The 26313-nt window shown below is 43.8% G+C and overlaps 1 protein-coding gene across 1 annotated transcript in view; it reads left to right on the top strand.

Annotated features, from left to right (window-relative positions):
• Positions 1 to 5774: 5774 nt before the first annotated feature.
• Eif2ak1 (eukaryotic translation initiation factor 2 alpha kinase 1) overlaps positions 5775 to 26313 on the top strand; it is a 37417-nt gene continuing 16878 nt past the window's right edge. The window contains exons 1-9 of the mRNA XM_048436794.3: positions 5775 to 5955; positions 9531 to 9689; positions 13119 to 13252; positions 15460 to 15497; positions 16827 to 16926; positions 18376 to 18456; positions 20566 to 20665; positions 23493 to 23550; positions 24405 to 24729. Of these exons, the coding sequence (XP_048292751.2) occupies positions 5850 to 5955; positions 9531 to 9689; positions 13119 to 13252; positions 15460 to 15497; positions 16827 to 16926; positions 18376 to 18456; positions 20566 to 20665; positions 23493 to 23550; positions 24405 to 24729 (1101 nt within the window). The 5' untranslated portion in view covers positions 5775 to 5849. The remainder of the gene's footprint in view (positions 5956 to 9530; positions 9690 to 13118; positions 13253 to 15459; positions 15498 to 16826; positions 16927 to 18375; positions 18457 to 20565; positions 20666 to 23492; positions 23551 to 24404; positions 24730 to 26313) is intronic.

Below are 26313 nucleotides of genomic sequence, written 5' to 3'. Positions count from 1 at the left end.
AACCAACTCAGAGAGAACTGACTCCCCCAAACTGTCCTCTGACATGCTCTCTGGGGTGTATGCTCACATGTATATAGGCATGTGAACACACACATGAGGCCCCGGTTTCAATCCTGGGCACTGAGAGAAATAAAAGAATGAGCTGCAGCAGAGCGCAATGAATACCTGGACTCAGCTCACTTCTTCTTGTCCTACAATCCAGCAGTCCAGCCCAGAGAAAATGGTGCCGCTCACAGACTCCTGACATGATGAATCTATTTAATCCCTGAAGGACAGTCTCAGAGGCTAACTTTAACCCAGACAATCCCTTGCAGGTGTACCTGGAGGTATAACTCTGAGATGATTCTAGATCCCATCAAATTGACAACGTTAATCATCACAGATATTGGCCCTTAAAATTTTTTTATTATAATGTGAACAATAAATATTGTTACTAAACACCATTAACCTTTAGGCACCTGTATTTTTCTTTTCTTTTCTCTTTCTTTCTTTCTTTCTTTCTTTCTTTTTTTTTTTTTTTTTGAGACAGGGTTTCTCTGTAGCTTTGGACCCTGTCCTGGAACTCACTCTGCTCACTCTGTAGACCAGGCTGGCCTTGAACTCACAGAGATCCACTTGCCTCTGCCTCCTGAGTGTTGGGATTATAGACGTGTGCCACCACCACCTGGCATGGGCACCTGTATTTGTGGGGTATGTTCTGAGACAAGCTCTCTTGTAGCTGACTATGACCTACCTCCATCTCTGATGTGTTGGGATTATGGGCATGTGCCACCATGGCTGGGGTGATATCGTAATGTATCACCTAACTGAATTTGGAGACAGATAACATGAGTCCCACGAAATTCATATATCTGGAGACAAAGATTCAATAACAGATACAGAGATGGAGGAATCAGTAAAATAGAAAAGTCCCCAGAGGAGTGTGTTGTCATGGAAACAAAGAGAGAAACATGCTTTATCAATTTTGCAGCAACCTCATGAAGGTTCAGTTACACTGATGTGCTGTGACTGCTCTACTGTTTTTCCTTCGTTGCTTGTATATTAAAAACCACACTTTGGGGACAAGTGAGATCACTCAGTCAATAATGGCTCTTGCTGAACAAACCTAACAAGATGAGTTTGATTTCAAGTATCATGGTGGGAAGAGAAACTAGACTAAACAAAATCATTTCTGACCTCCGCATGTTTTCTGCGGCACTCCGACCCCCCCACCACGTACATCATGCACGGTCACAAAAATAATAAGAAAATAGATTGGAGCTGGAGGGATGGCTCAGTGGTTAAGAAACGCTGACTACTCTTTCAGAGGACCTGAGTTTGGTTTTGGGCATCCACATGGCAGCTCATAACCATCTGTAACCCCATGTCCAGAAGGACGCAATGCTTTCTTCTGACCTCTGTAAGAACCTGGTATGCGGGGCTGGAGAGATGGCTCAGAGGTTAAGAGCATTGTCTGCTCTTCCAAAGGTCCTGACTTCAATTCCCAGCAACCACGTGATGGCTCACAACATTAATCATCACAGATATTGGCCCTCAAAATTTTTTTATTATAATACGAACAATAAATATTGTTACTAAACACCATTAACCCTTGGGCACCTGTATTTTCTTTCTTTCTTTCTTTCTTTCTTTCTTTCTTTCTTTTTTTTTTTCTTTCTTTCTTTCTTTCTTTCTTTTTTCTTTCTTTCTTTTTTCTGTAATGGGATCTCCTCTTCTGGCGTGCAGGCATTCACACAGATAGAATATTGTATACATAATAAATGAATAAATAAATATTTAAAAAAAGAACCTGGCATGCAAACGATGCATAGACATACACGCAGGCAAAACACTCATACACATGATAAAAACTGAAAAAGAACTACACTTTGATGAATTTCCTCACAGATCTATCTTAGCCTGCCAGCCTGATTTCTCCTGTAGCTAGACCCCTGTTCACAGGAGAAACTGAAACTCTGAGGAGCTTGTAGTGTGAGTTGCATCTTCTAGAGACCCTGCTTTGGTTTGCACGCTCGCTTGAAAGAGTTAACCTTTTACTAATGCTGGACATGTCTACTGATGGCGAAGAGCTAGCATGGGCCAGATATTGCGCACCACACCAACATTTTCAAATTTGAAAAGGGGCAAATTTTCCTCAGTGCTGGGGTTGGAGCACAGTACTTTTTTTGTACATGCCTGGCAAGGGCTCTACTGCTGAGATCTACAGGCCTGCCTCACATCCATAACAACGTGTGTGTGTATGTTTGACATGTACACACACGCTCATTCATCAAAGGAGTTGCCTATAGAGGCTAGAAGCTGATGTTGCAATGTCTCCTTTAATCAAACTCCATCTTATTCTTTGAGACAGGGTTTCTCACTGAATCTCGAGCTTGCCTTTTCAGCTAGATTGGCAGGCCAGCTATTCTCCAGGATCTTCCTGTCTTCTTTTCATCCCCACAGCATTGGAGTCAGAGTCACTGTCATAACTAACTTCGTCTGTAAACCTGAACAAACTTAGAGTCACCTGGGAAGAGGAACCACAACTGAAACATTTCTTAGATCAGATCACTCTCTGGCCACATCTGTAAGGTATATATACATATATGTATACACACACACACACACACACACACACACATATATATATACATACATACATACACATATATGTATATACACACACATACATACCTGAGCTGTATAAAAATGGTAGCTGAAGCTGCCCATGGTGGCATATGCCTTTACCATTACTCCAGGGGCAGAAAAGGCAAGCTCGCTGAATATTTTTGTGTCAACTTGACACAAGCTGAAGTCATCTCAGAGAAGGGAACCTCATTTAAAAAAATGCCTCCATAAAACCAGGCTCTAGGCAGGCCTGCAGGGCATTTTCTTATTAGTGGTTAATGGGGAGAGTCCAGCCCATTGTTGGTGGTGCCATCTCTAGGCTGCTGGTCCTGGGTTCTATAAGAAAGCAAGCTGGGTGGTGGTGGTGCCCACCTTTAATCCCAGCACTCAGGAGACAGAGGCAGGCAGATTTCTGTGAGTTCGAGGCTAGCCTGGTCTACAGAGTAAGTTCCAAGGCAGCTATGACTGTTACACAGAGAAACACCATCTCAAAAACCAAAAAAAGAAAAAGAAAAAAAGGACAGAAAAAGCAAACTGAGTAAGCCACGAGGAACAAGCCAATAAACAGCATGACCTCTGCGTCAGCTTCTGCCTCCAGGTTCCTTTCCTGTGTGAGTTTCTGTCCCAACTTCCTTCAGTGATGAACAGTGATATGGAAGTGTAAGTCACATAAACCCTTTCGTCCCTAACTTGTTAAGGCAGGAGGCAAGACAAGGAGGCAAGCTAGCAAACAGCTTTTTTTAATGGTTTCTGATCATTGCCTAGGCTTCCCTTCAGGATGGACTGAAACCTGTAAGAAAATTAACCCCTTCCTCTCCAAGTTGCTGTGTTTATCACAGAACAGAGAAGTGACCCGTATGTCTGGCTGGTGCTGGTACAGTGCTGAGGATCTGAACTCAGGTCTTCAAGTTTGCACACAAGCACGTTACCCCCGGGCCATCTCACCAGACTCTATACCAATGGTTTTTGTTTGTTTTTTTCCTACAGATCGTATCATTGTATGGATATTCATAATTTAGTTATTCAAATATATTGTCCTTTTAAGTAAAAAAAAAAAATTGAGACAGTGTCGTGTAGGCCAGTTTGCTCTCTAAACTTACTATGTAGCCCAGGATGGCCTTGAACTCCTTATCTTCCTGGTTCCCCTCTCAGATCCTGAGGTCACAGGCCTGTAACGTGTGATAGCTTAACCTTTTACTTGGGAAACATTACTGAAAGGGGAATTGCTGAGTTATAAGTAGGAAAAAAAAAAAGCTGTGGATACATTCAGCTAAATTACCCTCCAGGAAGGCTGTTCTTTTCCCCCACCTAGGAGAAGCTGTATGTATAGCACACAGTAGGACTCTGTATGGAACATACGTTAAAAGGAAAATGTCAGCTCTCCCATTTTTGCACACCACACTAAATTTGAGGTGCAAAATGAGATAATAATGCCAGCTGTATTATCTATCTTGGGAGCTCCTACGAGTTATTTTCAACAGCACTGCATTGGCCACCAAAGCAGGTATATTACCAGACGACAAAGATGATATACCTTAAAGATGTTTGTATGTTTGCACGTGGTATATTCACGTGTGCATGTTCATGAACATGTAAAGGTCATAGGTTGCCATCAGTTTTCCTATAGTACGTACCACCTTATTTCTCTTTACATTTGTATGTGCCCACAGAGGCCCACAGGGTTTCGATCCCCTGGAGCTGGAGTTACAGGTGGTATGAGCTGCTAGACATGGATGCTGGAAACCAAACTCGGGATCTCTGGAAGAACAAGTGCTCCCAATCACTGAGCCTTCTCCACCTTAGTTTGTTGAGACAGGGTCTCTCATTGAACCTGGATCTCCCTGATTAGGCTAGACTAGCTGGTCAGCAATCCCCCCAGGCTACACCTGTCTCTGCCCTTGACAAGTTCTGGTGTAACATGCATGGCTGTACCCAGTGGCTTCTGTGGGGGGCTGGGTTCTGAACTCAGGTCTTTGCGCTTGAGCAACAAGCAAACTTACCTCCTAAGAACCAGGGTGGATTTTTGAATCTGAACTTCAAGCCATGAGTCAGCTAGGGTGGTTGTGGTGGGAGTTCACAGGGAAGAAAAAAAAAAGCAAAACTCTGGTTTGATAACAATTGTAAAATTGTCTCAAAAGCAAGAAGAATTTTCTTGAGATTAGATTCTCTTTGGAGTCTGGCCAGCATTTCCCATTTTGCTATGGTCTGCAATGGATCAAAGTAAATTCAGCTCTAGTTGAGCCAGGTCATGTAGACGAGTTTATTTTCATTATTTAGTTCAGCCTGGCCTCAAACTCACTACCTACTAGACTTGCACTCTTGATCCTCTTGCCTCCACCTCTCCTCTCAAGTGTTCAAATGTAAGAATTCAAAGGATAAACCATTATGGTGGGTGTTATTTTCTTTTTAGATTATAAGTCATTGTATATACAATAGATTATCACTTCTAAAATTAGATTCTTTTAGGTGGCTGATTTCTCAAAATTAACCTACAAAGGTAGATGCTGGAGAGATGGTTTAGCAACTCCAGTCCCAGGGAATCCGATGTCCTCTTCTGGCCTCCACAGGCACCAGGCACACACGAAGACATAGTTAGTTTAGTAGGCCAAAATTGATTAAAAAAAAAAATACTGCTTCTCCTTCCCCCACCACTTTCCCGGTCTCTTCTCCCGCCCCCACCCCCCGGTTTCTTTCCTCTGTCCATTTACCTTGATCTTTTCTCAACAACTCTTTTTACCCTCTCTTGGTCTCCTTTCTAGTCTGTTAGGCTTTACCCACACTCCCACTTTATGTCCATTGCAGACTAGGAGGATCTGCACCTGAGTGAGAAATACGCGGTCTTTGTTTTTCCGAGTTTGGATCACATCGCTTACTATACTTTCTAGATCGAAGCTGCCAGCCTGAGATTTGAGAGCTTGGGGAATAACTTGGGAGGGTCAGAGGAGGACAAAGAACTGTCCACCTGAGTCAGGGAGTAAAGGCTTCCTGCACCGGTGCCGGGCCTCGCAAACCCACCCCTGCTTGTCACGCCCACTCGGGGCGCGCCCTCACTGGATCAGCCAATCGTGTCCTTCTCGTAAACCGGGGGCGGGGCAGGAATAACCCTCCCCTAACAGAGGTTCCCCGGTCTGGAGACGGGAACTTCCGTCTGTTCTAGGGTTCCTTCCGGCTCCGGGGAGGTAATCGCGGCGGACAGCGTCAGCAGAGAAGCAAAGGACGGCTGCCGTCCGCTCGCGGCGGCGATGGCGGGGGGTGGCGAGAGCGACGCAGACGACGACGCGGCGGGGGCGGTGGGTGCGCCCCCTGCCATCGACTTCCCCGCGGAGGTCTCGGACCCCAAGTATGATGGTGAGACGGGGATGGCTCGCGCAGTCCCAGGGCTCGCTGTCCTCCTGGGTTCCCCCGCGCTAGTGGTCCCCGAGAGCCACCTGAGGCCCCAGGTCGCCTCGGTGTTCGAACTCGGGCCCAGACCTGGAGGGTACCGGGAGGCTGCGGTCGGGCCGTCAAGGGTTAGGTCAATATTTATTCCAAGAGCGTCTACGATCTGCCCGCTTTTGTGGGCATTTATAGTCCTTGGCCACTGTCCAGAGGCCGCTTTGCACCTCCACGCCTTGACTTGTTTTTCTTCCCCGCTGATTGTAATCTTTGTTCACTGCTAGTGGGAGACCTGCTTTGCGGATAACTAATGATTTCTCCTAACGAGGCAGTGTGGGAACGCTTACATTTTTTTGAGGCTTTTAACTCGCGTAAATCAAATTATGTAACATAAGGTAAGCGGTCTTAAAAACATCCATGTAGGTCAAAGTTCTAGTATTCTGCGAAGAGTGCAAAGTTACCAGTTGCTTTGACAGTGTTAAAAATGAAGTTGTGCTCTCGATGGTGGATACATTGAGTCGTGTGCCACTTGCAATCCGAGCACTTAGAAGGTGAGGCTGGAGGATCAGGAGTTGAAGGCCAGCCTGAGCTTCCTGTTGAGTTCCAGGCCACATTGCAGTACCTAAGACCGTGTCTCTAAATAACAAAAAAGAGTGATTGAAGTGGAGCAGGGGCTGTTGCTCAGTGACAGAGGGGTGTTTTTACGAGGAGTGAGATTCTGGGTTTATCTTCCAGCATTGGAGGAGGTTTTAGCTGTATACTATCTCATAGAATAATTACAAAGATTTACATATTCGGTTGAAGCTTGAAATAAATATGTTGTAGTGGAGTTAAAGGTGTAAACCAAATGCAGGTTTAGGTTTCCCCATTTTCATTCTTAAATACTTCCTGTAATTGACCACAATGAGAAACGAAAACCGTGCTGGTGACTTGGGTAGGCTTTATAGAGGACAGTTTGTAAGGTACCTTTTTAAGGTTATGGAGATTTTCCCACACACCAAGTGGTATTTATTGTAACTCAGCAAAGAAAGCATATGTCACGGGACAGGCCCCAGCCGTAAACATGCAAGTCTGTCTTTTCTGTGACATGAGATAAGGCTTTCTGCAAACCAGAGATTATTCTGGAAGGGAGTGATCTTGGACACGCTTTAAAACTTTTTTTTCCCCTTCTTCTGTTAATAATATTGGGCTGCTTACATATTGTCATTTCTTCTAAAGAGGCTTAGAATTCCCAGACACAGTTAATTTTTTTTTAATATATAAAGTTCTGTGGAACATGCAGTATCACCTTGAATAGCTGTAAGGCCTATTAAATGGCATTTCGAAGGTAGTCTGGATGATTTGAAAAGGTCCACTGCCAGTTAATGGGAGAGTCAGAAAATTCAAAACCTCCATGTAACTTTGGCAGTTCATTGTAGGAATTCTAGAGCCACCAACAGTCTTGGACCTAGTTACTTTAGGTGCTGTGTATGGGACAGAATGTGTTAATGAGACAGTTTTCCAAGTCGTTTTCTTTCAGGCGTCACTGGTTTTTCAAAAGTATTCTCCTGGATTAATCTTTCAAGCTGGTTTGCGCGCGGATACACACACACACACACACACACACACACACACACACACACACTTTTTTAAAAAACTGGGGATTGAATGTAGGGTCTTGAACAAGCCAGTCAAGTGCTCGGCCACTGAGTTACTCTCCCAGCCAGCCCTCTGTCATTAAGTTGCCTATTGAATTCACTGCTGCCTGGTCTGGTTTTGAATTTGCCTTAGTCTCCCAAGAAGCTGGCCTTAAAGGACTGTACCACCAGGGTTGGCCCTTGTCTTATCGATGGGCTGTGTGGAGCATGTTTTCCTGAGATGAATCTGATTATCTCTTTCTTGTATGTTTACCGACATCCTGTTGGCAAATGTCTGGAACTCTTAATTCAGCTGCCCCTGCATCTGACTTCCTGCTACTTTTGAGAACTTGGAGTCATTTTCTGTGTTAGTTGTTTGCTCTTCTACTGGGGACTGAGACCAGGAAGTTGGAACTCCCCCCCCTCCAGTCTATCTGTTGTTTATTGGCCTTTTAAAACTTATTTTTAACTGCGTATATGTATGTGAATCTGTGCAGGTATGTGCATGTGCGTGCAGGTATGTGCATGTGCGTGCAGGTGCCTGCAGAGGCCAGAGGCATGGACTCCTCCTGGAGCCGGACTGACAAGCAGTTCCGAGTCTCCTGATGTGGGTGCTGGGAATCAAATCCTGTTTTCTTTTTAACTGCCAAGTCATCGTACTAGCCTGTATAGGCCTTTTAAAAGTTGTCTTTTTCTTAAATTATTTTTATAGTATTTTACTAGCATTAGGGTTTCATGTATCCTAAGCTAGCTTCTAACTTGCTATGCAGCCAAAGATAACCTTAAAAACTTTATGCCTCTCTTGCCTCTGCCTCCCCATTGCTGGAATCACAGGTACATAAGTGTGACTGTGTCTACTTTTATGTGGTGCTGGGGGCTGAACCCAGGGCTTCCTGTATGCTAGGCAAGCACTCTGTCAACTAAGCCAGAACCTCAGCCATTTCTTAAGTTCTTTGTGGATGTATTTTGTTTGGTTTTGTTTTTTAGTTTTTCAAGACAGGGTTGCTCTGTATGGATCTGGCCGTCCTGGAACTCACTCTGTAGACCAGGCTGACCTCGAACTCACAGAGATCCGCCTGCCTCTGCCTCCCAAGTGCTGGATTAAAGGCATACGCCACCACTGCCAGGCCTCTTAAGTTCTTAAAACTTGATTTGGTTATTATTTTTTTTCCATATTCAAAAGTAGAATTTTTATCTAGGCTGGTTGTGTAGCTCAAGCAGTAAGAGCACTTCATATCATGTTTGCAGCCCTAGAGTTAATCAGTCTTTCTCACCCCCCCCAATAAAAGACCTGAAAAATTAGACTTTCTCATTGCAGAAAAGAGGAAATAATAAGTATAAAGAAACCTGAAGGTCAGGGTGGCACTAACTAATCCAGCACTGAAGACAGAGACAGGACTGCTGTAAGTTTGAGGCCACCCTGGTCCTCCAGCTTTCAGCGTCAACTCAAATTCACCTCCAGAAAAATCTTACGCCTTTTTGTTGTTGTTGTTTATGTGTCTATATGTATGTGGTATGTATGGTTGTGTGCCTTCTTGTTCAATTGTGTGTGGACGCAAGTGTCTTCCTCGTCGCTTTCCACGCGTCACTGAAGTGTGCTCTCTCACAGAACCTGGAACTTGCAAATTTAGCTAGTCTAGCTAGCTGATCCCCCTCAGCACTGGGATTGCAGGGGGTGTTGCTGAACTTGCTTGATTTATTGTGGGTGCTGGGGACCCAAACTCCGGACCTGATGCTTACACAGTAGGCACATTATCCACTGAGCCATCTCCCCAGCCCCAGGAAACCTTTCCTAACCTGACTCACCGCAATTACGCTTTGACTCTGTTATCTCCCTGGGGTTACTTCATTCTGTTGTCTTAATTAAAGCATGCTATTTTGTCATTACGGGACACACTTACCAGTATTGTTTTCCCCTTTTTTTATTTTTAGAGTCTGATGTCCCAGCAGAACTCCAAGTGTTGAAAGAGCCCCTCCAGCAGCCCACGTTCCCCTTCGTAGTGGCAAACCAGCTACTGCTCGTCTCCTTGCTGGAGCACTTGAGCCACGTACATGAGCCAAACCCGCTTCATTCAAAACAGGTGTTTAAATGTGAGTAAGACTACATGGGTATTGTTAAGTAAAGCTTGTAAAAAATTACTGCCTTTAATGCTGTGTTTCTGAGAAGCAGCTGGTGTATAAATTGTGGGTGCAAAATAAGTGTGAATGATTTCCCATTCCTTCAATTCATTTCAACTTTCCTTTGCGTAATTCCTTGTAAATGTACAATTGCATGTGATTCAATAAATTAAAAAAGTGGTTTTGCAGCAATAATATAATATTCATCTCATTCTTTAGCCTCAGATGCTGTGTATCAGAGGCTGACCTTGAACTCCTCCTCCCTCCACCTGCCAAGTACTGGAGTACCCACAGTGTGCTACCCACCTAATTTATATAGTGATTCAACCCAGGGCTTCTTGTATACAGGCAGAGAATCTACCACTAACCTCAGACACTGCCTCAGCCCCTGACTGGAGGATTGGAGGAGTTCCATACCACGTTCTTGAAAATGTTCAATTTTGTTTTTCCTGTTTAGGATATTTGCATTTTAGAAACGTGAGCTCCAAAGTTCACAGAATTATGTTATGGTTCCGGTTTTGTCTTATTGACCAAGACCAGCTTCTTTATCTTCAGCTGTAGATTCAGGCTCCTTTCTACTGAGAAATCCTTTCCAAGTCTTAGACATCCTCACTAAAGATAGATGTCTTTACATGGTCTTAGAAAGTGGCTTTGCCGGGCGGTGGTTTGCATACACCTTTAATCCCAGCACTCTGGAGGCAGAGGCAGGCGGATCTCTGAGTTCGAGGCCAGCCTGGTCTACAAGAGCTAGTTCAGGACAGACTCCAAAGCTACAGAGAAACCCTGTTTCGAAAAATAAACAACAACAACAACAAAAAAAAAAAAAAAAACAAAAAAAACCCCCAAAACGGCATGTTTTAGTAGTTAAGGATATAATGTCATTTAAATAAAGAAATGGACATGAAGAATGAGTAAAATGTTTACTAACACATCTTTCATGGTTGTTTGTTTGAGACATTTGTATGTGAGTGAGGTACATGTGTGTTATTGCTTTCATGTGGAGGTCAGACGGTGGCTTTCAGCTGTTGGTTCCTTCCTTCCACTGTGCTTCTGGGGATAAAGCTGAGTTTGACAGGTGTGTATGGGCAGAGCCCTCATGGCAGTATCTTTTATCTTGAATTAAGAGATCTCATATTGGGGCTTGTAAGCAGCTTTGTGCGTGGAGGATGAGGCTTACAAAGGGATGCCCCTAGCTCCAAAGTACTACACTGCTGTATTAGGTTCATGGCTTTGAAAAGTTAGAATTTTACTATGAGAATCTTAACTTATAAAAAGCAAATCTGTGTAGCATGAATAACAAAAGCCCAGAGACAGATATTGGGGTTCAACCTAAGGATCAGAGAAGCAGAGCAGCCAAGCCATTAGAGAGCTCTTACTGCCGTGAAATCATCAGGCTGAAAGAGAAGCCAGTTCCTGTCTCATCTAGCCTTACATTCCTCTCTAGTGTTGGGATTAAAGGCGTGCACCACCGCCTGGCCTCTGGCTAACTAGAGTGACTGCTAGGATTAAAGGTTAAAGCAACCACTGCTTGGCCTATATGGCTGACTAGTGTGGCTAGCTTGGCACTGACCTTCAGGCAAGCTTTATTTATTAAAATACAAATGAAATATCACTACAAATTTGTGTGCATAGAATTTTTGTTGCTGTTTTTCTTCTCCACACAGGGATCTTACTCAGGGTATTGTGCATTCAAAGCTGGTGTGATACCACTTAACTACATCCCCAGCCTGATGTTAAAGTAGTTTTGAATGCCATATACTGAGCCTTTTTAGATGAACTTTGAAACATGTATATTTTAGCTAGGTGTGGAAGTCCATACCCGTAATCCGAGCGTTTGGGAGGTAGAAGTGGGAGGGTTACGAGTTCAAGGGTCAAGGCTCTCCTTCATTACATCACACATCTGAGATAAGCCTGAGCTATATGAGACGCTGTCTCACTGGGGAGGGGTGCTATTTAATTTTTTCTTTAAAAAAGACCCTAGTTTCATTTAGTAGTATGTTTGTTAGTTTACAAAATTTCCAAAGGAAATGTTTTTGATGAGAGTTGGGTCATTGCCAGGAAGATCCTCTACAGTTACCTGTATTCCTTTTTGGTTTGTTTTCTTCTGATGGCGCTGGGCATCAAACCCAGGGCTTCGTAATGGTCAGCTTTTACTCCTGAGGTACATCCTCAACCCTATCTGTTTCTCTTTTTATCTCCTCTTCCTCTTCCTTACCCCTTCCTTCCCCTCCCCCCCTCTCCTCTCTATCTTCTGTCTGCTGCCTCTCTCTTCCCTCTCTCCTCCCTTTCTCCTCCTTTCCTCTCCTGTCCCCTCTTCTCTTCTCTCACCTTTCTCCCTATCCCTTCCTCCCTCTTCTTTCTTTCCTTTTAAAAATAAAATTATTTTATATGTTTAGGGTTTTGCCTACATATGTGTCTGTGCAACATTTGGGTGCCTAGTGCCTGCCTGCAGAGGCCAGAGGATGGGCTGGAATCGAACCGAAGTCCTATGGAAGAGCAACCAGCACTCTTAACCACTGAGCCGGCTCGCTAGCCCTCTTTCTCCTCCTCCTCTTCTTCTTTCTTTTTTTCCTTCTCCTTCTTGTTCTCCACCTCTACCAATTCCTTCTCCTCCTTTTTCTTTTCTTTTTTAAATTTTTTTTTAATTTTTTTTTTTTTTAAGTTTGTCCAGACAGGGTCTCTCTTTGGCTGATGTCCTAGAACTTGCTCTGTAGACCAGGCTGGCCTTGAACTCAAAGAGATCTATCTGCTTCTGCTTCCCAAATGCTGGGATTAAAGGCATGGGTTTTTTGTTGTTGTTGGGGTTTTTTTGTTTGTTTGTTTTGTTTTTGTTTTTAAATAGTCTCATTGTGTATCCCTGGCTGACCTGGAACTCACTATGCAGATATGTAGACCAGGATGGCCTCATACTCACAGAGATCCACCTTCCTCTGCCTCTTGATTGATAGGGTCAAAGATGTTTGCCAGCACACCCTCCCTACCCTTTCTTTGTGCCTCTCCCTGGCTTCTCCCTGTTTTTTCTTGTTTTCTCCCTCTTCTCCTGTTCTCTCTCCATCTTGACTTCTTTTTTTCCTCTCCCTCCTGTTCCATTTCTGGTTGTGGTGTGAGCCAGCACACTTGGCCCTGGCTGTATTTATGCACAAATTAAGGACATTTCTACAGAAGCAACTTTTCTGAGGCACCTGGTGCACAGTCTGTATACCTATCTGCGATATCCCCCTTCCCCTTTGAAACAGGATCTTGTTTAGCCCAGGCTAGCCTCAGACTTTCTGGGTGCTGAGAGGTGGCGTGGACTGCAGATCCTCCTTTCTTACCAGCCTGCATGCTAGAGTCACAGGTTTGCCCCCCCTTGCCCTGCCTGCTGTCAATTTTTCTAATAAGAGCTTATCATATTTTTTATAGTACTCTGCCAGACTTTTATCAAGATGGGACTGCTGTCTTCATTTACCTGCAGTGATGAGTTTAGCTCTCTGAGATTACACCACAATAGAGCCATCACCCATTTAATGAGGTCTGCCAAAGAGAGAGTCCGGCAGGTAAGCCCTCCCACATGTGCTTTGTGTGTGACAAGTCAATTTGAGTCTTCAATGAACCTTATGTGGGGGCTGATGAGATAGCTTAGCTATTAAGAACACTTGGACAGGACCCAAGTTTGGTTTTTAGCATCTCCATGGTGGTTCACAACCATTGATAACTCTGTGGAGTGACCACCATGGGCACCAGGCACCAAATAAGGTAAGTACATGTAGGCAAAAACACTCATATGCGTAAAATACATTAGAGAAAGAAGGAAGGAAGGAAGGAAAGAAGAACACTGTGCTTTGTAGGGTGTGTGGCTCAGTGGCAGGGCTTTTGCCTATTGTACTTAGTACTGTGTTGTACTTCCAGGGCTAAAAACAAAACAAAACAAAAAAACAGTAGAGAAAGAGAAGTGTGTGTGTGTGTGTGTGTGTGCACACACACACACATACATATTTTGGGGGGGTTCAAGACAGGGTTTCTCTGTATAGTCTTGGCTGTCCTAAAACTCACTCTGTAGACCAGGCTGGCCTCAAATTCAGAGATCCACCTGCCTCTGCTTCCTGAGTGCTGGGATTAAAGGCATGCACCACCACTGCCCAGTTAGAACTGTATTTTTTAAAGCATTACTTAATTTTAGTTATATGAGTTGGTTCTTAAAAATAGAAGTTGACAGTATTAGTTCTTATTACTAATATTTACTATGCTAAACTGTTTTATAGGCGCTGGGGGAAAAATGGAAGAAAATAGCCAAAACCCTAAAACCTCATGAAGCGTGTGTTCTGATGCAGGGGGCAGTAACAATAGGCAAAATTAAAACAAATGTGGGTGGCACATAGGTAGAGAAGGCCATCAGGGAGGATGGCTCATAGGTAGAGAAGGCCATCAGGGAGGATGGCTCATAGGTAGAGAAGGCCGTCAGGGAGGATGGCACATAGGTAGAGAAGGCCGTCAGGGAGGATGGCACATAGGTAGTGCAGGCGACCAGGGAGGATGGCACATAGGTAATGAAGGCGGTCAGGGAGTGCTGGGAGGGGCATGTGACTGCCAGGTACAATGGCCACGGCAGTCCTGCCTTGGAAAGTGGTCAAGCCCAGAGCTGAGAGACAGTTAACTGCAGGCGGGAGGTGGAGGATTTCAGACAGAGGCACATGTTAGCAAGTACCCTTGCTGGGTGTGTGCTGGGGGTGGTATGCTGCTCAGTTCTGCAAGGCCGCCTTGCATCTAGGTGGAGCAGGTAAAGGGAAGAGTGGGAGAGAGAGTGGGGAGGGACTGTGGGGGTGTGGGATTGTTCCCTCCTCTCTCCTTCCTCACTGAATCCACTACAAGGGGCAACAGTACTATTGCCTGCTACTATTTCCTTCTTTATTTATATTTTTTTTGGACAGATTCTCATCCTGTAGCCCAGACAGTTTTAGAACTCTGTGTAGCCCATGCTGGCCTCGAACTCTCCACATTTCTGCTCGAAGCCTCCTAAATGATGGGATTACAAATATGAGTCATCACGGCCAGCTTGGAGTAGGATCTCGAGACCATTTGAATGGACACAGGAGTGGACACCGGAAACACTGCAGGATTTTAAGCAGAGGAACATTTTAACGTGTTCACACCTGCTACTGTGGTGAAAATAGGTGGAGAGACTCAAGGGCAGGGAGGCAGGTGCAAGGATATGGGCAAAAAGATGGGGTGGTAGCTGTGGGGATGGGAATAGTCAATTTCTATATGGATTTTTGAAGTGAGTCGGTTTTTACTCATGGAGCTCCTTACAAAACAAAGTTCTCAGCTCTGAAATATTTTTAACCGTAAACTGTTAAGTAATATTAAAGTGTTTTCAAGCTGGACATTTGGCTCAGCCCTGTAATCCCAGCACTCAGGCAGAGGCCAGAGGACTAGCTTGGTCGACATGGTGACTTCTAGGCTAGCCACGACTACCTCAATACCCTGTATCAGAAACAACAACAAAAACAACCTAAGGTTATGCTTATCCTGATGGCTCTCGTTTGTAACTCAAGCACCCAACAGGTTGTGGTGGGAAGATTCAGTCCAAGGCCAAGTTTTGCTATATAGTCAACCAGTTTCACAAAAAACCGTAGTAAATAAGTAAAATGCTAGACCATGGTCTTGTTTTAGGTATGTGAGCATTTGGATTATTGTGATGTTGAATTTGATTCCTTGCTTGTCAGATGTTTTAAATGGTTCTTAAAGATAATTGTTTTGGTTTTAGGATCCTTGTGAAGATAATTCTTACATGAAGAAAATCAGGTATGTATCCAATACTTTTCCATGAACTAAACTAAATTAAAAGAAATCAAAATATTTTATAAATATTATTTCTTGCTGGGTGATGCACACACCTTTAATCCCAACACTCAGGAGGCCGAGGCAGGAGGCTCTCTGAGCTCACAGGTAGCCTGATCAGTCAGGGTAAATTCTAGAATAGTTATGACCACACAGAGAAACCCTGTCTACAAAAACAGTAGCAAACAAACAAACAAAATACTATTTATTCTTTATTTTTTGAGACATATTCTTGCTGTGTAGTCTAATTTGGCCTGGAAGTTAACATGCATTCCCCTGCCACTCTGTCCAGAGCACACTGGATTGCAGGCGTGGTCTGTCCGCCATGCCTGTCTGCTCTAGGAGCCCTTGTTTCTTCCTCCCCATTGCCGAAATTGTAGGTGGGCCGCCATGCCCTGCAGGTGTCTGTTTGGGTACTGGGGTCTGCACTGAAGTCTTCATGCTTGCAGGAAGCAGATGCTTTCCCCATTGAGACATCACCACACCCCACAAAGAGACAAAGTCTCTTTGCACCCCAAGCTGTCTGCATACTCAGGTCCTCCTGCTGGGATTATAGGCAGGTCCGGGCCAGCCATGTCCAGCAAACCCCACTGTTAATTAGACTACTGATACTTCTTTTAGGAGGACACCTTTGGCCTTTTACTTTATTAACAAAATTTTAAAAAATCTGTAAGGAGCCTGGATCATTTAAGAGTCTGTAAGATTGGGAGTCGTGTGGCAGCATACAATCGTAACCTCAGCACATGGAAAACAGAAATGGGAGGCTTGCCACATGTTGAAGGCCAGTTTTGAACAACATAGTGAGTTCCAGGAAGCTTGGACTCCAGAGCCAGACCTTGTCTCCAATCCCCAGTAACTCCCAAAAACATGCAAACAAGAAATTTAAGTAAAACTATCTGGTAATGGGTGTGCACGACTGTAGCCTCGGCACTTCGGAGGTAAAGGCCGCAGGTTCAGAAACCCAAGGGGCAGCTTTGGCTACTGAAGACCCTGCCTCTCAGCAATAAAGAAAAAGCTCAATCGCTTCTGTCCTGTGTCTGCTGTGTATAAAGCTTTGCTGCTGATTGCTGCTGGGATGCTGATTACTAAAGGCAGTGAGCCCTCTTGCTATTTTTATTATACCCTTAATTTACGTAGCCATTTTCTTCCCATGGGAAATTAGAAATGTCCTTTTGGCTGATTCTGTCTACCTTGCAGTTTATTGATCAATGAGTCCCAGCAGGTTGGGAAAACAGTGTGTACGGTTGATGGTCACATCTTCATATTGATGCTCTGTTTGTACTTAACTTTTAGATCCAGGGAGATAGCATTTGAAGCACAGACCTCACGCTACTTAAATGAATTTGAAGAGCTTGCCATCTTAGGAAAAGGAGGATATGGAAGAGTGTACAAGGTTTGTTTTACTTTTTTTTTTTTTTTTTTCTGTTAGCTCATTTTAACCTGTTATGCGGTAAGTTGTGTATTTTGAGAAGTTATTTTTATTATTATGGTTAGAAGTACACATAGATTCCGAAACCCATGTGTTATCATTTCCATTTATTATTTATCATTTGCAGGCAGTTAATAGGGGACACTGAAAACCAACCCATCTGGAGCCATCCTCACCCAAGGAGATTTGTCCCAGCCGTTGTCTGTTCTCTGGGTACATTCTCCCCTGTCTTAGCTGGGGTTTCTGTTGATGCAACGAAACACCATGGCCAAAGAACAAGTTGGGGAGGGAAGGGTTTATTTATTTGGCTTACACTTCAGCATTGCTGTTCATCACTGAAGGAAGTCAGGGCTGATAACAGAGACCATGGAGGGGAGCTGCTTACTGACTTGCTTCTCAGGGCTTGCTCAGTCCACCTTGTAGAACTCAGGACCAGCAACCCAGGGATGGCACCACCCACAACCGTCTGGGCCCTCCCCCATTGATCACTAAAAGAGAAAATGCCTTACTACTGGATCTCATTGGGTTTTTCCTCAGCTAAGGCTCCTTCCTCTCTGATGACTCTAGCTTGTGTCAAGTTAACACACAAAACCACCCAATACATAGAGCAACATCAAAGAGCAAATTTAATAAAAATATAATTTAAGAATATTTTCAATTTAGTGTTTTCAATCCATAGGTTAAAGATTATTCAGCAGAATGATAAGGAATTGGCTTTACTCAAATTAGAAGTTGAAACTTGAAAACAATGTGCTGAGCCGGATGGTGGTGGCGCACACCTTTAATCCCAGCTCTCAGGAGGAAGAGGCAGGCAGATCTCTGAGTTCGAGGCCAGCCTGGTCTACAGAGGGAGTTCCAGGACAGTCAGAGCTACACAGTGAAACCTTGACTTGGAAAAAAAAAACAAACAAAAAACAAAAAGAAGCTGTGCTGCTGCAGATACACCGCAGTTGGTAGCGCTCTTGTCTGGCATGCCCAAATCCCTGGGCCTGATCACCAGCACCACACAAACCCACAGTGTTGTATGCCGGGACTCACAACAGGAGGATCAGAAGTTCAGAGTCATCCTTGGCTACATATGAGCTTGAGGCCAGCCTGGGCTATCTGAGACCCAGGCTCAGAAAGAATGAAGAAGATTCTGTTACTGAAAACCTGCTGCTCTTCCATCTGGGACTGTGCATACAACTGTTCTAGCGTTCCCCATCTTAGGCCGCAGCCTGGGCTTGGACAGATTAGTTTGCCGAGGTCCTGCTCCAGAGCACTAGGGCTGACTTTCCCCTTTGTGGGAAGAATGGCTTAAGCTTAATTTGATCCTTGGTGGTTTGGGTTATCAACGTTCACATGATGTAAATTCCTTTATTCACTTGGATTTGTGATGGAATTTAATACTTTTTCTTTCTTCTGGCTTTTTAGGTCCGGAACAAACTAGATGGTCAGCATTATGCAATTAAGAAAATCCTGATTAACAGTGCAACGAAAACAGACTGTATGAAGGTACGATTTCGGATGAGTGTGTGTGCAGGTTCACATGCAGTTTGTGTGTGAGGGTGCCAGTGCTGTGCGTGCTTGTGAGTGATGGTCCTTAGGCACCGGCCACCTTGGTTTTCCAGACAAGGTCTCTCACTATACTGCAGCTGCTCACTAAGTAAGCAGGATTGGTTGGCCAGTGAACCCAGGGATCCTCATCTCAACCTCCTCAGGGTTGGGATTACATAAAGGACATGCCCAGTCCTTGATGATGATGATGATGATGATGATGATGATGATGATGATGTGAATTCTGACCATCAAACTCAAGTCTTCCTACTTGGCATATTGAACACTTTACTGGCCAAGCTATCTCCCTAACCCTGAAAGTGGAATTGCAGAAAATGATGTAAGCTGGGCCAGGCATGGTGGTGCTAAGCAGAGGTAGGAGGATCGGTTCAAGGTCAGCCTGTGTTGTGAAACAATTTGCAGGCTAGACTGGATGTCTCAGATCCAATCCTAAAACCCATCAAAAAAAAAAAAAAATGATTTGAGCTGGACTTGCTACGTGCACCAGTAGTCTAAACTCTCTTGGGGAAGGTGAGGCGGGATGACCCCTTGAGACTGGCCAGGGCTATATAATAAAACCTCACTGTTTAAACAAAGAAAAAATGGGGGAGGACGCCTGGCAAGTCAGGTGTGTAATCCCATTCTCAGGGTGAAGCTGGAGAATTGAAAATTCCAGGTCTACCTGGGCTTCAGAGTGAATTCACGTCTAGGTACCTCAGTAAGACCTTTTCTCAAAAAGTAGCGGGAAGGCTGGGGATTGAGCGCGGAGCGTGAGTGCTTCCTCCGCGTCAGAGGCTCTCCTTCTGCTCTAGTAAGAGAGAAGGCAGCCCAGGAGCGGGTTAGGAGGGACACAATAGTTGTATGATTTGTTTTGAAGGAGTTAGATGTGCATTTATACATATTTATTTGCTAAATAGTAGGTTGTATCAGTAAACATGAAAACTAAATTTTTACTTGATGTAATTTTTCTTTAAAGTTTTTTTTCTATTTTATTTCATGTGTTTGTTTTATTTTTGAGATTGTGTCTCACTACGTAGACCAGGCTCACCTCAAACTCCGCCTGCCTCTGTCTCCCAAATGCTAAGGATAAAGTCATGTGACAGACTGTGTACATGACTGTACATGAATGTGTGCCCACAGTGCTTGTGTGGAGGTCAGAGAACAACTCATGGGAGTTGGTTCTCTTCCTTCTACCATGTGGATCCCAGGCACCAGCTTCAGGTCATCAGGCTTGGCAGCACAGTGCCTTTGTTTTCTGAGCTGTTTCTCTCAGAAATTAATTTTCTAAGTACTTGGTTACCGTACTGTGCAGCTTTTTCCTTGAAAGAATAGATCTCGTAGAGGACCATCTCTTAGAGACATGCTGTGTGGTCCTGAATAAATTTCCTTCTCTTCCACCTCACGGTGTCTCTGCTGTTTAAGTAACAGTGACAACCCCATCATGGCACAGCTGTCGTCCCAGTGCTCAGAGTCCTGAGCAGAAGGAGCTGCCAGGCTGTGCCGCACTGTGAGTCACTATCAAAACAAACATAGAAGCAAACAAAACCACTCCCAGAGGCCGGGGTGAAGTTCAGGGGAGAGAGGTTACGTAGCATGCTCAAGGCTCTTAGATTCTCAGCAGCATTTTAGAAAAGGAAAAAGATAAAGATAAGAAAATCGTAGGAAGACTGGTGGTCTCGCTTGGTTACAGTGGGGAGGGATACAGGAATCAAATGAAGTATCAGGACATGAAGTAGGTGTGGAGTTGCTGAAACAATTGCTGTTTGGCTGGGTATGATGATGCCTGCCTTTAAGAGGCAGGATTCAGCACATGAGAAGCAGAGGCAGGATGATCTCTGTGAGTTTGAAGCCAGCCTGGGTTACACAGTGAGGTCCAGGACAGCCAGTACTGTATAGAGAGATCCTGTCTCAAAAAACAACAACAAATTACTATTTGTCTTACACAGGATTGTTCCTATTATTTCTTTGTAGTTCATTTCCTTTTTTAGAAGAGTTACTATTTTTCTTCCAGGGCGAGTTGTATTGGGTAACCAATAGCCAATAAAAAGCAATTCTAATTTTGTTTAGGTGCTCCGAGAAGTAAAGGTTCTGGCAGGTCTCCAGCACCCCAACATTGTTGGCTATCATACTGCGTGGATAGAACACGTTCATGTGGTTCGGCCACAAGGTAAGTTGCTTTTGATTTCATTTATGTATTTTTTTTTTCCCTTGGAGAGGGGTTGTTTTTTGAGACAGGGTTTCTCTGTATAGCCCTAGCTGTTCTAGAACTCCCTATGTAGAACAGACTGGTCTTGAACTCACAGTCGTCTACCTGCTTCTGTTTCTTGAGTTATGGGACTAAAAAGATTGTGCCACTATACCCAGCTTTTTAAAAAAGACTTATTTTTATTGTTGTTGTTGTTGTTTTATTTTGTTTTAGATGGGATTTCTCTATGTAAATGTCCTGGATGTCCTGGAGCTCACTTTGTAGACCAGGCTGGCCTCAAACTTACAGAAATCCACCTGTCTCTGCCTCCCAAGTGCTGAGATTAAAGGCATGTGCCACCACTGCCTGGCTAACAAAGACTGTCTAAGTTTTACTTTACTTTTTTGAGACAGAATCAGTGTAGCCCTGGCTAACCTTGAACTCATGGAGACCTACCTGCCTCTACCTCCCGAGTGTGGGGGTTAAAGCACGTGCCAACACATCTACTTAGCTATTTTACTAATAAAGTATTAGTAAAATAATAATAGCTATTTGACTAGCTTGTTTACTTTTAATTATGTGTGTAAGTATGTTTCTTTGTGGGGGAATGTACACACATGCTTATTGGTGCCCTTAGAGTCCAGAAGAAGGTATTGGATCCCTGGATCTGGAATTAGTAAATTGTCAGCCACCTGACGTGGGTGCCGGGAACAGAAGTTCGGTTGTCCTCTGCAAAAGCAATATATGCTCTTAACTGCTGAGCCGTCTCTGCAGCCCCTGGTTTGGTTTTTTGAGACAGTTTTATTATGTAGTCCTAAGTAGCCTGGTATTCTCTCCATGCTGGCCTCAAACTTCCTGTAGTTCAGCTGCCTATGCTCCTAGAGTGCTAGGGTGGCCAGCGTGCCATCATGCTTGGCTAAGGGAAGTAATGCTTTTTGATACAGATCAATCATCCCTAGTCTAAAACTTGAAAATCCAAAAAGTTCTCAGATCTGAAACTTTTTGAACCCCATAAAAGTTTTGATGAAAGTTTCTGTCCTACCAGGTCCCACAGCCATTCAGTCCCAAATAAACACACAGAGGCTTATATTAATTATAAACTGTTTGGCCTATTGCTCAGGCTTATTACTTATTGGCTGTTACTACTTAAATTAACCCATAACTTTGATCTATGTTTAGCCATGTGGCTTGGTAACTTTTCTCAGTGAGGCATTCTCATCTTGCTTCTTCTGCATCTGGCTTGCAACTGCATCTCTGCCTTTTCTCTTCTCAGAATTCTCCTAATCTGGTCACCCTGCCTATACTTCCTGCCTGGCTACTGGCCCAGTCAGCATTTTATTAAACTGATATAAGTGACAAATCTTTACAGTGTACAAGAACATTATTCCACAGCATAAAAGCACATCTTTTTTTTTTTTTTTTTTTTTTAAGTTTTAGGATGGGAAAGCCCTCTGGTATTCTGTACATACATTTTACCAAATCTGAAGAGCTTTGGTCTCCATCTACTACTATATGTACTCAATTTGTGCATGAATATCTAGTGAGCTTCTGTTCTTGAGCCAAATCTGCCCTGCCCTTGCATACACAGGTGGAGAATGATTTTGTTTTTATTTACTTTAAATTTTTTTTGAGACAAGGTCTATACTGTTAACAAGCCCAAATTAGTCTCAAAATTAATTAGCTCAAGTTGGCCTTGATCTTATCTCAGCCTCCTGAGGACTGAGATTACAAGCATGTGCTTGTACACACACAGCATTAATTTCTTCTTAGTTTTGGTTTTGCTTTTTTGTCAGTGCTGAGGATTAAAGATGCTAGGCAAGCATTCTCCTATTGAGCTATGTTCCCGACCCCAGGTTTTTCACTTTTAAATCATCAGAAGGAGGGGCTTGGAGATGGTTCAGTTGGTAAAAATGCCTGCCATGTAAGCAGGAGGACCTGAGATTGGATCCCTAGCAATCATGCAAAAACATTGCAGTGTGTATCCCCAGTCCTAGCACTGGGGATCCTTGGAGACCATCGGCCAGCCAGCCTCTCTCCAAGTTGATGAGCTCCAGACTCAATGAGAAACTGAATCAAAAAAGAAGGTAAAGAATGAAAGACAATAAGACGTTGATCTCTGTTCTCCATAGGCAAGTACAGCACACATGCACACTAACACCCACATGCACAGGTGCATACACTCACATAAAGCCACATGTCACCATACAGACATGCACACGAATGCAAGGAGTTGGCAGAAGAATATTTTATGAAAAAAATGTATGAAATTCAAATTATAGTTCAATCAAATTTATTAGAACATGAACTTATTTTAAAGATGTATTTTGTGTGTATGGATGTGTTTGAGTATATGTATGTTTATCGTGTGTATGCAGTGCCCATGGAAGCCCGAAGAGGACTTCAGATGTCCTGAAACTGGATGGAGTGACAGGTGTTTGTAAGCTGCCTGATGTGGGCTCTAGGAACTGAATTCAAGGCCTCAGTGAGAGCAGCAAGTGCCCTTAATTGCTGAGCCATCGCTCTGGCCCCAGCTTATTCACTTCTTGCCTGGAGTTGCTTTTCACCACAGCAGAACTATGTCTGAGTCCATGAGTCCTTCAACCTACTGCTTACTGTCAGATCTCTAGACCGTGGTGATCTGTTACTGGGACTGTCTCTGCAGTTACTGGGGTGTCTCCATTTCTTAGACTTTTGTTCCTTTTGACTTGCAGCTTCATGGGTCTATTTTAGCTCTGAATTTGACTGTATATTGAAAATCATGGCTGCTTACAGATGCTTATAGCTGTTTGTGTTTATTTCTGTTTGGCAGACAGAGTTCCCATTCAGCTGCCCTCTCTTGAAGTGCTGTCAGAGCACGAAGGGGACAGGTATGTGGATTGATGTTACTTGTGCACAAAAATCGTTGTTTTCCATCACCTGCAATGACTTGCTTTTGTCTTTTGTCGCTGATACTAGGAACTTGGGAGAAGTGTTAACTTTCTGCTTTTTTTTCTTTCTTTTTTTTTGGGTGGGGTGTTGGGTTGTTGTTATTGTTTTGTTTTTGTTTTGTCGAGACAGGGTTTCTCTGTAGCTTTGGAGCCTGTCCTGAACTAGCTCCTGTAGACCAGACTGACCTCGAACTCACAGAGACCCACCGGCCTCTGCCTCCCTAGTGCTGGAATTAAAGGCGTGCACCACCACCACCCGGTTTTCTTTTCTTTTTTTATCCTTTCATCATTGTGTTTATTTTCCCTACAAAATACTAAATTACTTTCTCCTGTGACAGTTGTATTTACTTGACTTATTTGGTACAGGGTCTTGCTGTGCAGCTCAGACTGCTCGTTACTTTGTAGCCCAGGCTAGCTTCAAATCCTCCTTCCTCAGCTTCCTGGGTCTTGGGATTATAGGTGTGGACCACCATTTCTGACCCTCTGTTAATACTTTAAATCAGTTAATGCTAGACATATTTGATACTCTTTTTTTTTAAATTTAAGACAGAGTTTTATGTAGCCCAAGCTTGCCTAGAACTTGCTGTGTAGCTGAGGATGACCTTCAACTCCTGATCCTCTTCCTTCAGTTCCCAGTGCTTTGATGCTGGGAGCTGAGATTACAGGTTTATGCCAAAAATACCTGCCTGGCGCTATTTATTTAGACATTTGTACGGTTCGTCCTGGCTTAAAAGAATGATTTAGATACTCTCGCCTTTCCATTCACTTGTGTGTTACTGTATTTTTACTTCTAGAGATCAAGGTGGTGACAAAGATAATGAATGCAGCTCATCTATTATCTTTGCTGAACCCACTTCAGAAAAAGAAAAACCTTTTGGCAAATCTGACATTAAAAATGAGAATAACAACCTGGTGAGCTACAGTGCCAATTTAGTGATCAGGAACAGCAGCGAATTTGAATCATCCGTTGAGCTCCAAGAAAATGGCTTGACCGATTTGTCTATCGGACCAATTGTCAAGCATCATCTGCCGCCGGGGCATAACTCAGACTTGGAAGGAAATTCTACATCCACAGATGAGTCTTCTGAAGGCAATTTGAGCCTGCTGGAGCAGACAGAGGTAGCGTGCTTTTCCAGATCCTGCTGGGGTGTTCACTCACCGCTATGTCGGATTTGCCTCTGTGTAGCCTCCTTCTTTCTCGGCTGACTTCCGGTGGTGCTCCATCTTTCTGTGTGGTTTTCTTCTGTTCTCATGGACTTATTGTGCTCCCTTTAGCTGTATGGTATTTCTCAGGTTTGGGTTCCCCCCCCCCACACACACAGTGTTTCATGTAGCCCAGGCTGACTTGGAATGAGGTATGTAGTCACAGATGACCTTGAACTTCTGATCCTCCTGCCCCCTCCTCTAGAATGCTGGAATTCCAGGTGTTGATGCAGATCTGAGAATCAAGCCCAGGGCCTTGTGCTTGCTGGCAAGCACACTACTAACCCATTCCGGCCCTGCTGTAGCCTTAGCCTTAGTGGTTAGCTTTCCTCACTCACTTAGCTGCTGGTAACCTTTTACTCATCTTCCCATTGACCAGAACATCCTACATATTCTCAGTGGTGCGCCCTGCCTGAAATTGGAAGCTTCATTCACCATCTCTTTCTAGTACATTCTAGCATTATACCATAAATATATACATATATTCATGCAGAACAATTTTATGTTTTTTGAGTGTGACTTTTGGTGATTCCTGTAAGATTACTAGGTCAGTTGTTAGCAAACTTTTACTGTGGTAAGTTTGCTAATATGTGTGTCAGACTCTCATCAGTATTATTAGTATTTAGAGAGGTAGAACATTAGGAACTGGAGGGATAGCTCAGTTGTAAAATGTTTGCCGTATAAGCCTGACTTGAGTTTGATCCCCAGAACATATATAAAAGTTTGGGTGTGGTGGTGCATACTTGTAATCCCATACTTGTAATGCCAGCGCTGGGAAGGTGAAGAGAGGTGGATCCCTGGGGCTCACTGGCCAGCTAGTCTATCCTAACTGATAAACCCTGCACCCCAGTGAGACCCTCTGTCTCTAAAAACAGCTCCCAGGGAACAATACCTGCGGTTGAATTCTGGCCTTCCTTCACATAGAAATGCATCTTGTATACACACATGAACATCCACAGACCCCCATGCATGCACACACAAAACTTGAACATTAATGGAGTCTACGTGACAGATTACAATCTGTCAGAGTAGGACCGAAAATCTGTATGTACCAAAATGATTCTTATGAAAGAATGTGTGTGTGTGCGCGCACTTTTTTCTTAATGGAACATTTTCCTTAATGCTGAATCCAGTCGTCTGCCATCAGCTTACTGTTCTCTCTTTAGCCAGGCACTGTACTCAGCTTTTCCTTTGAGTCCAGCTCACAAATAATGACATGGAGACTTACTATTAATTATGAGAGCTTGACCTTAGTTTAGGCTTGTCCCACTATTTCTTGAAACTTAAATCAATCTGTTTTAATCTATGTTCTTGTTACCTCATCTCTCCATACTGCTCACGCTGCCTCCTCCACTTCTGGCTTGTGACTCTGCCTTCTTCCCAGAGTTTTCTCTCTGTCCAGAAGTTCTGCCTCTTCCTCCTGCCTCGCTATTGCCTGTTCAGCTTTTTATTATACCAATCACAGTACATTTTCACACAGTGCGTAAATATCTAACAAGA

Source organism: Myodes glareolus, chromosome 2, assembly GCF_982192425.1.
Source record: "Myodes glareolus chromosome 2, mMyoGla1.1, whole genome shotgun sequence".
NCBI classification, from domain to species: Eukaryota; Metazoa; Chordata; class Mammalia; order Rodentia; family Cricetidae; genus Myodes; species Myodes glareolus.
This window is presented reverse-complemented; position numbering and strand designations above follow the sequence as displayed.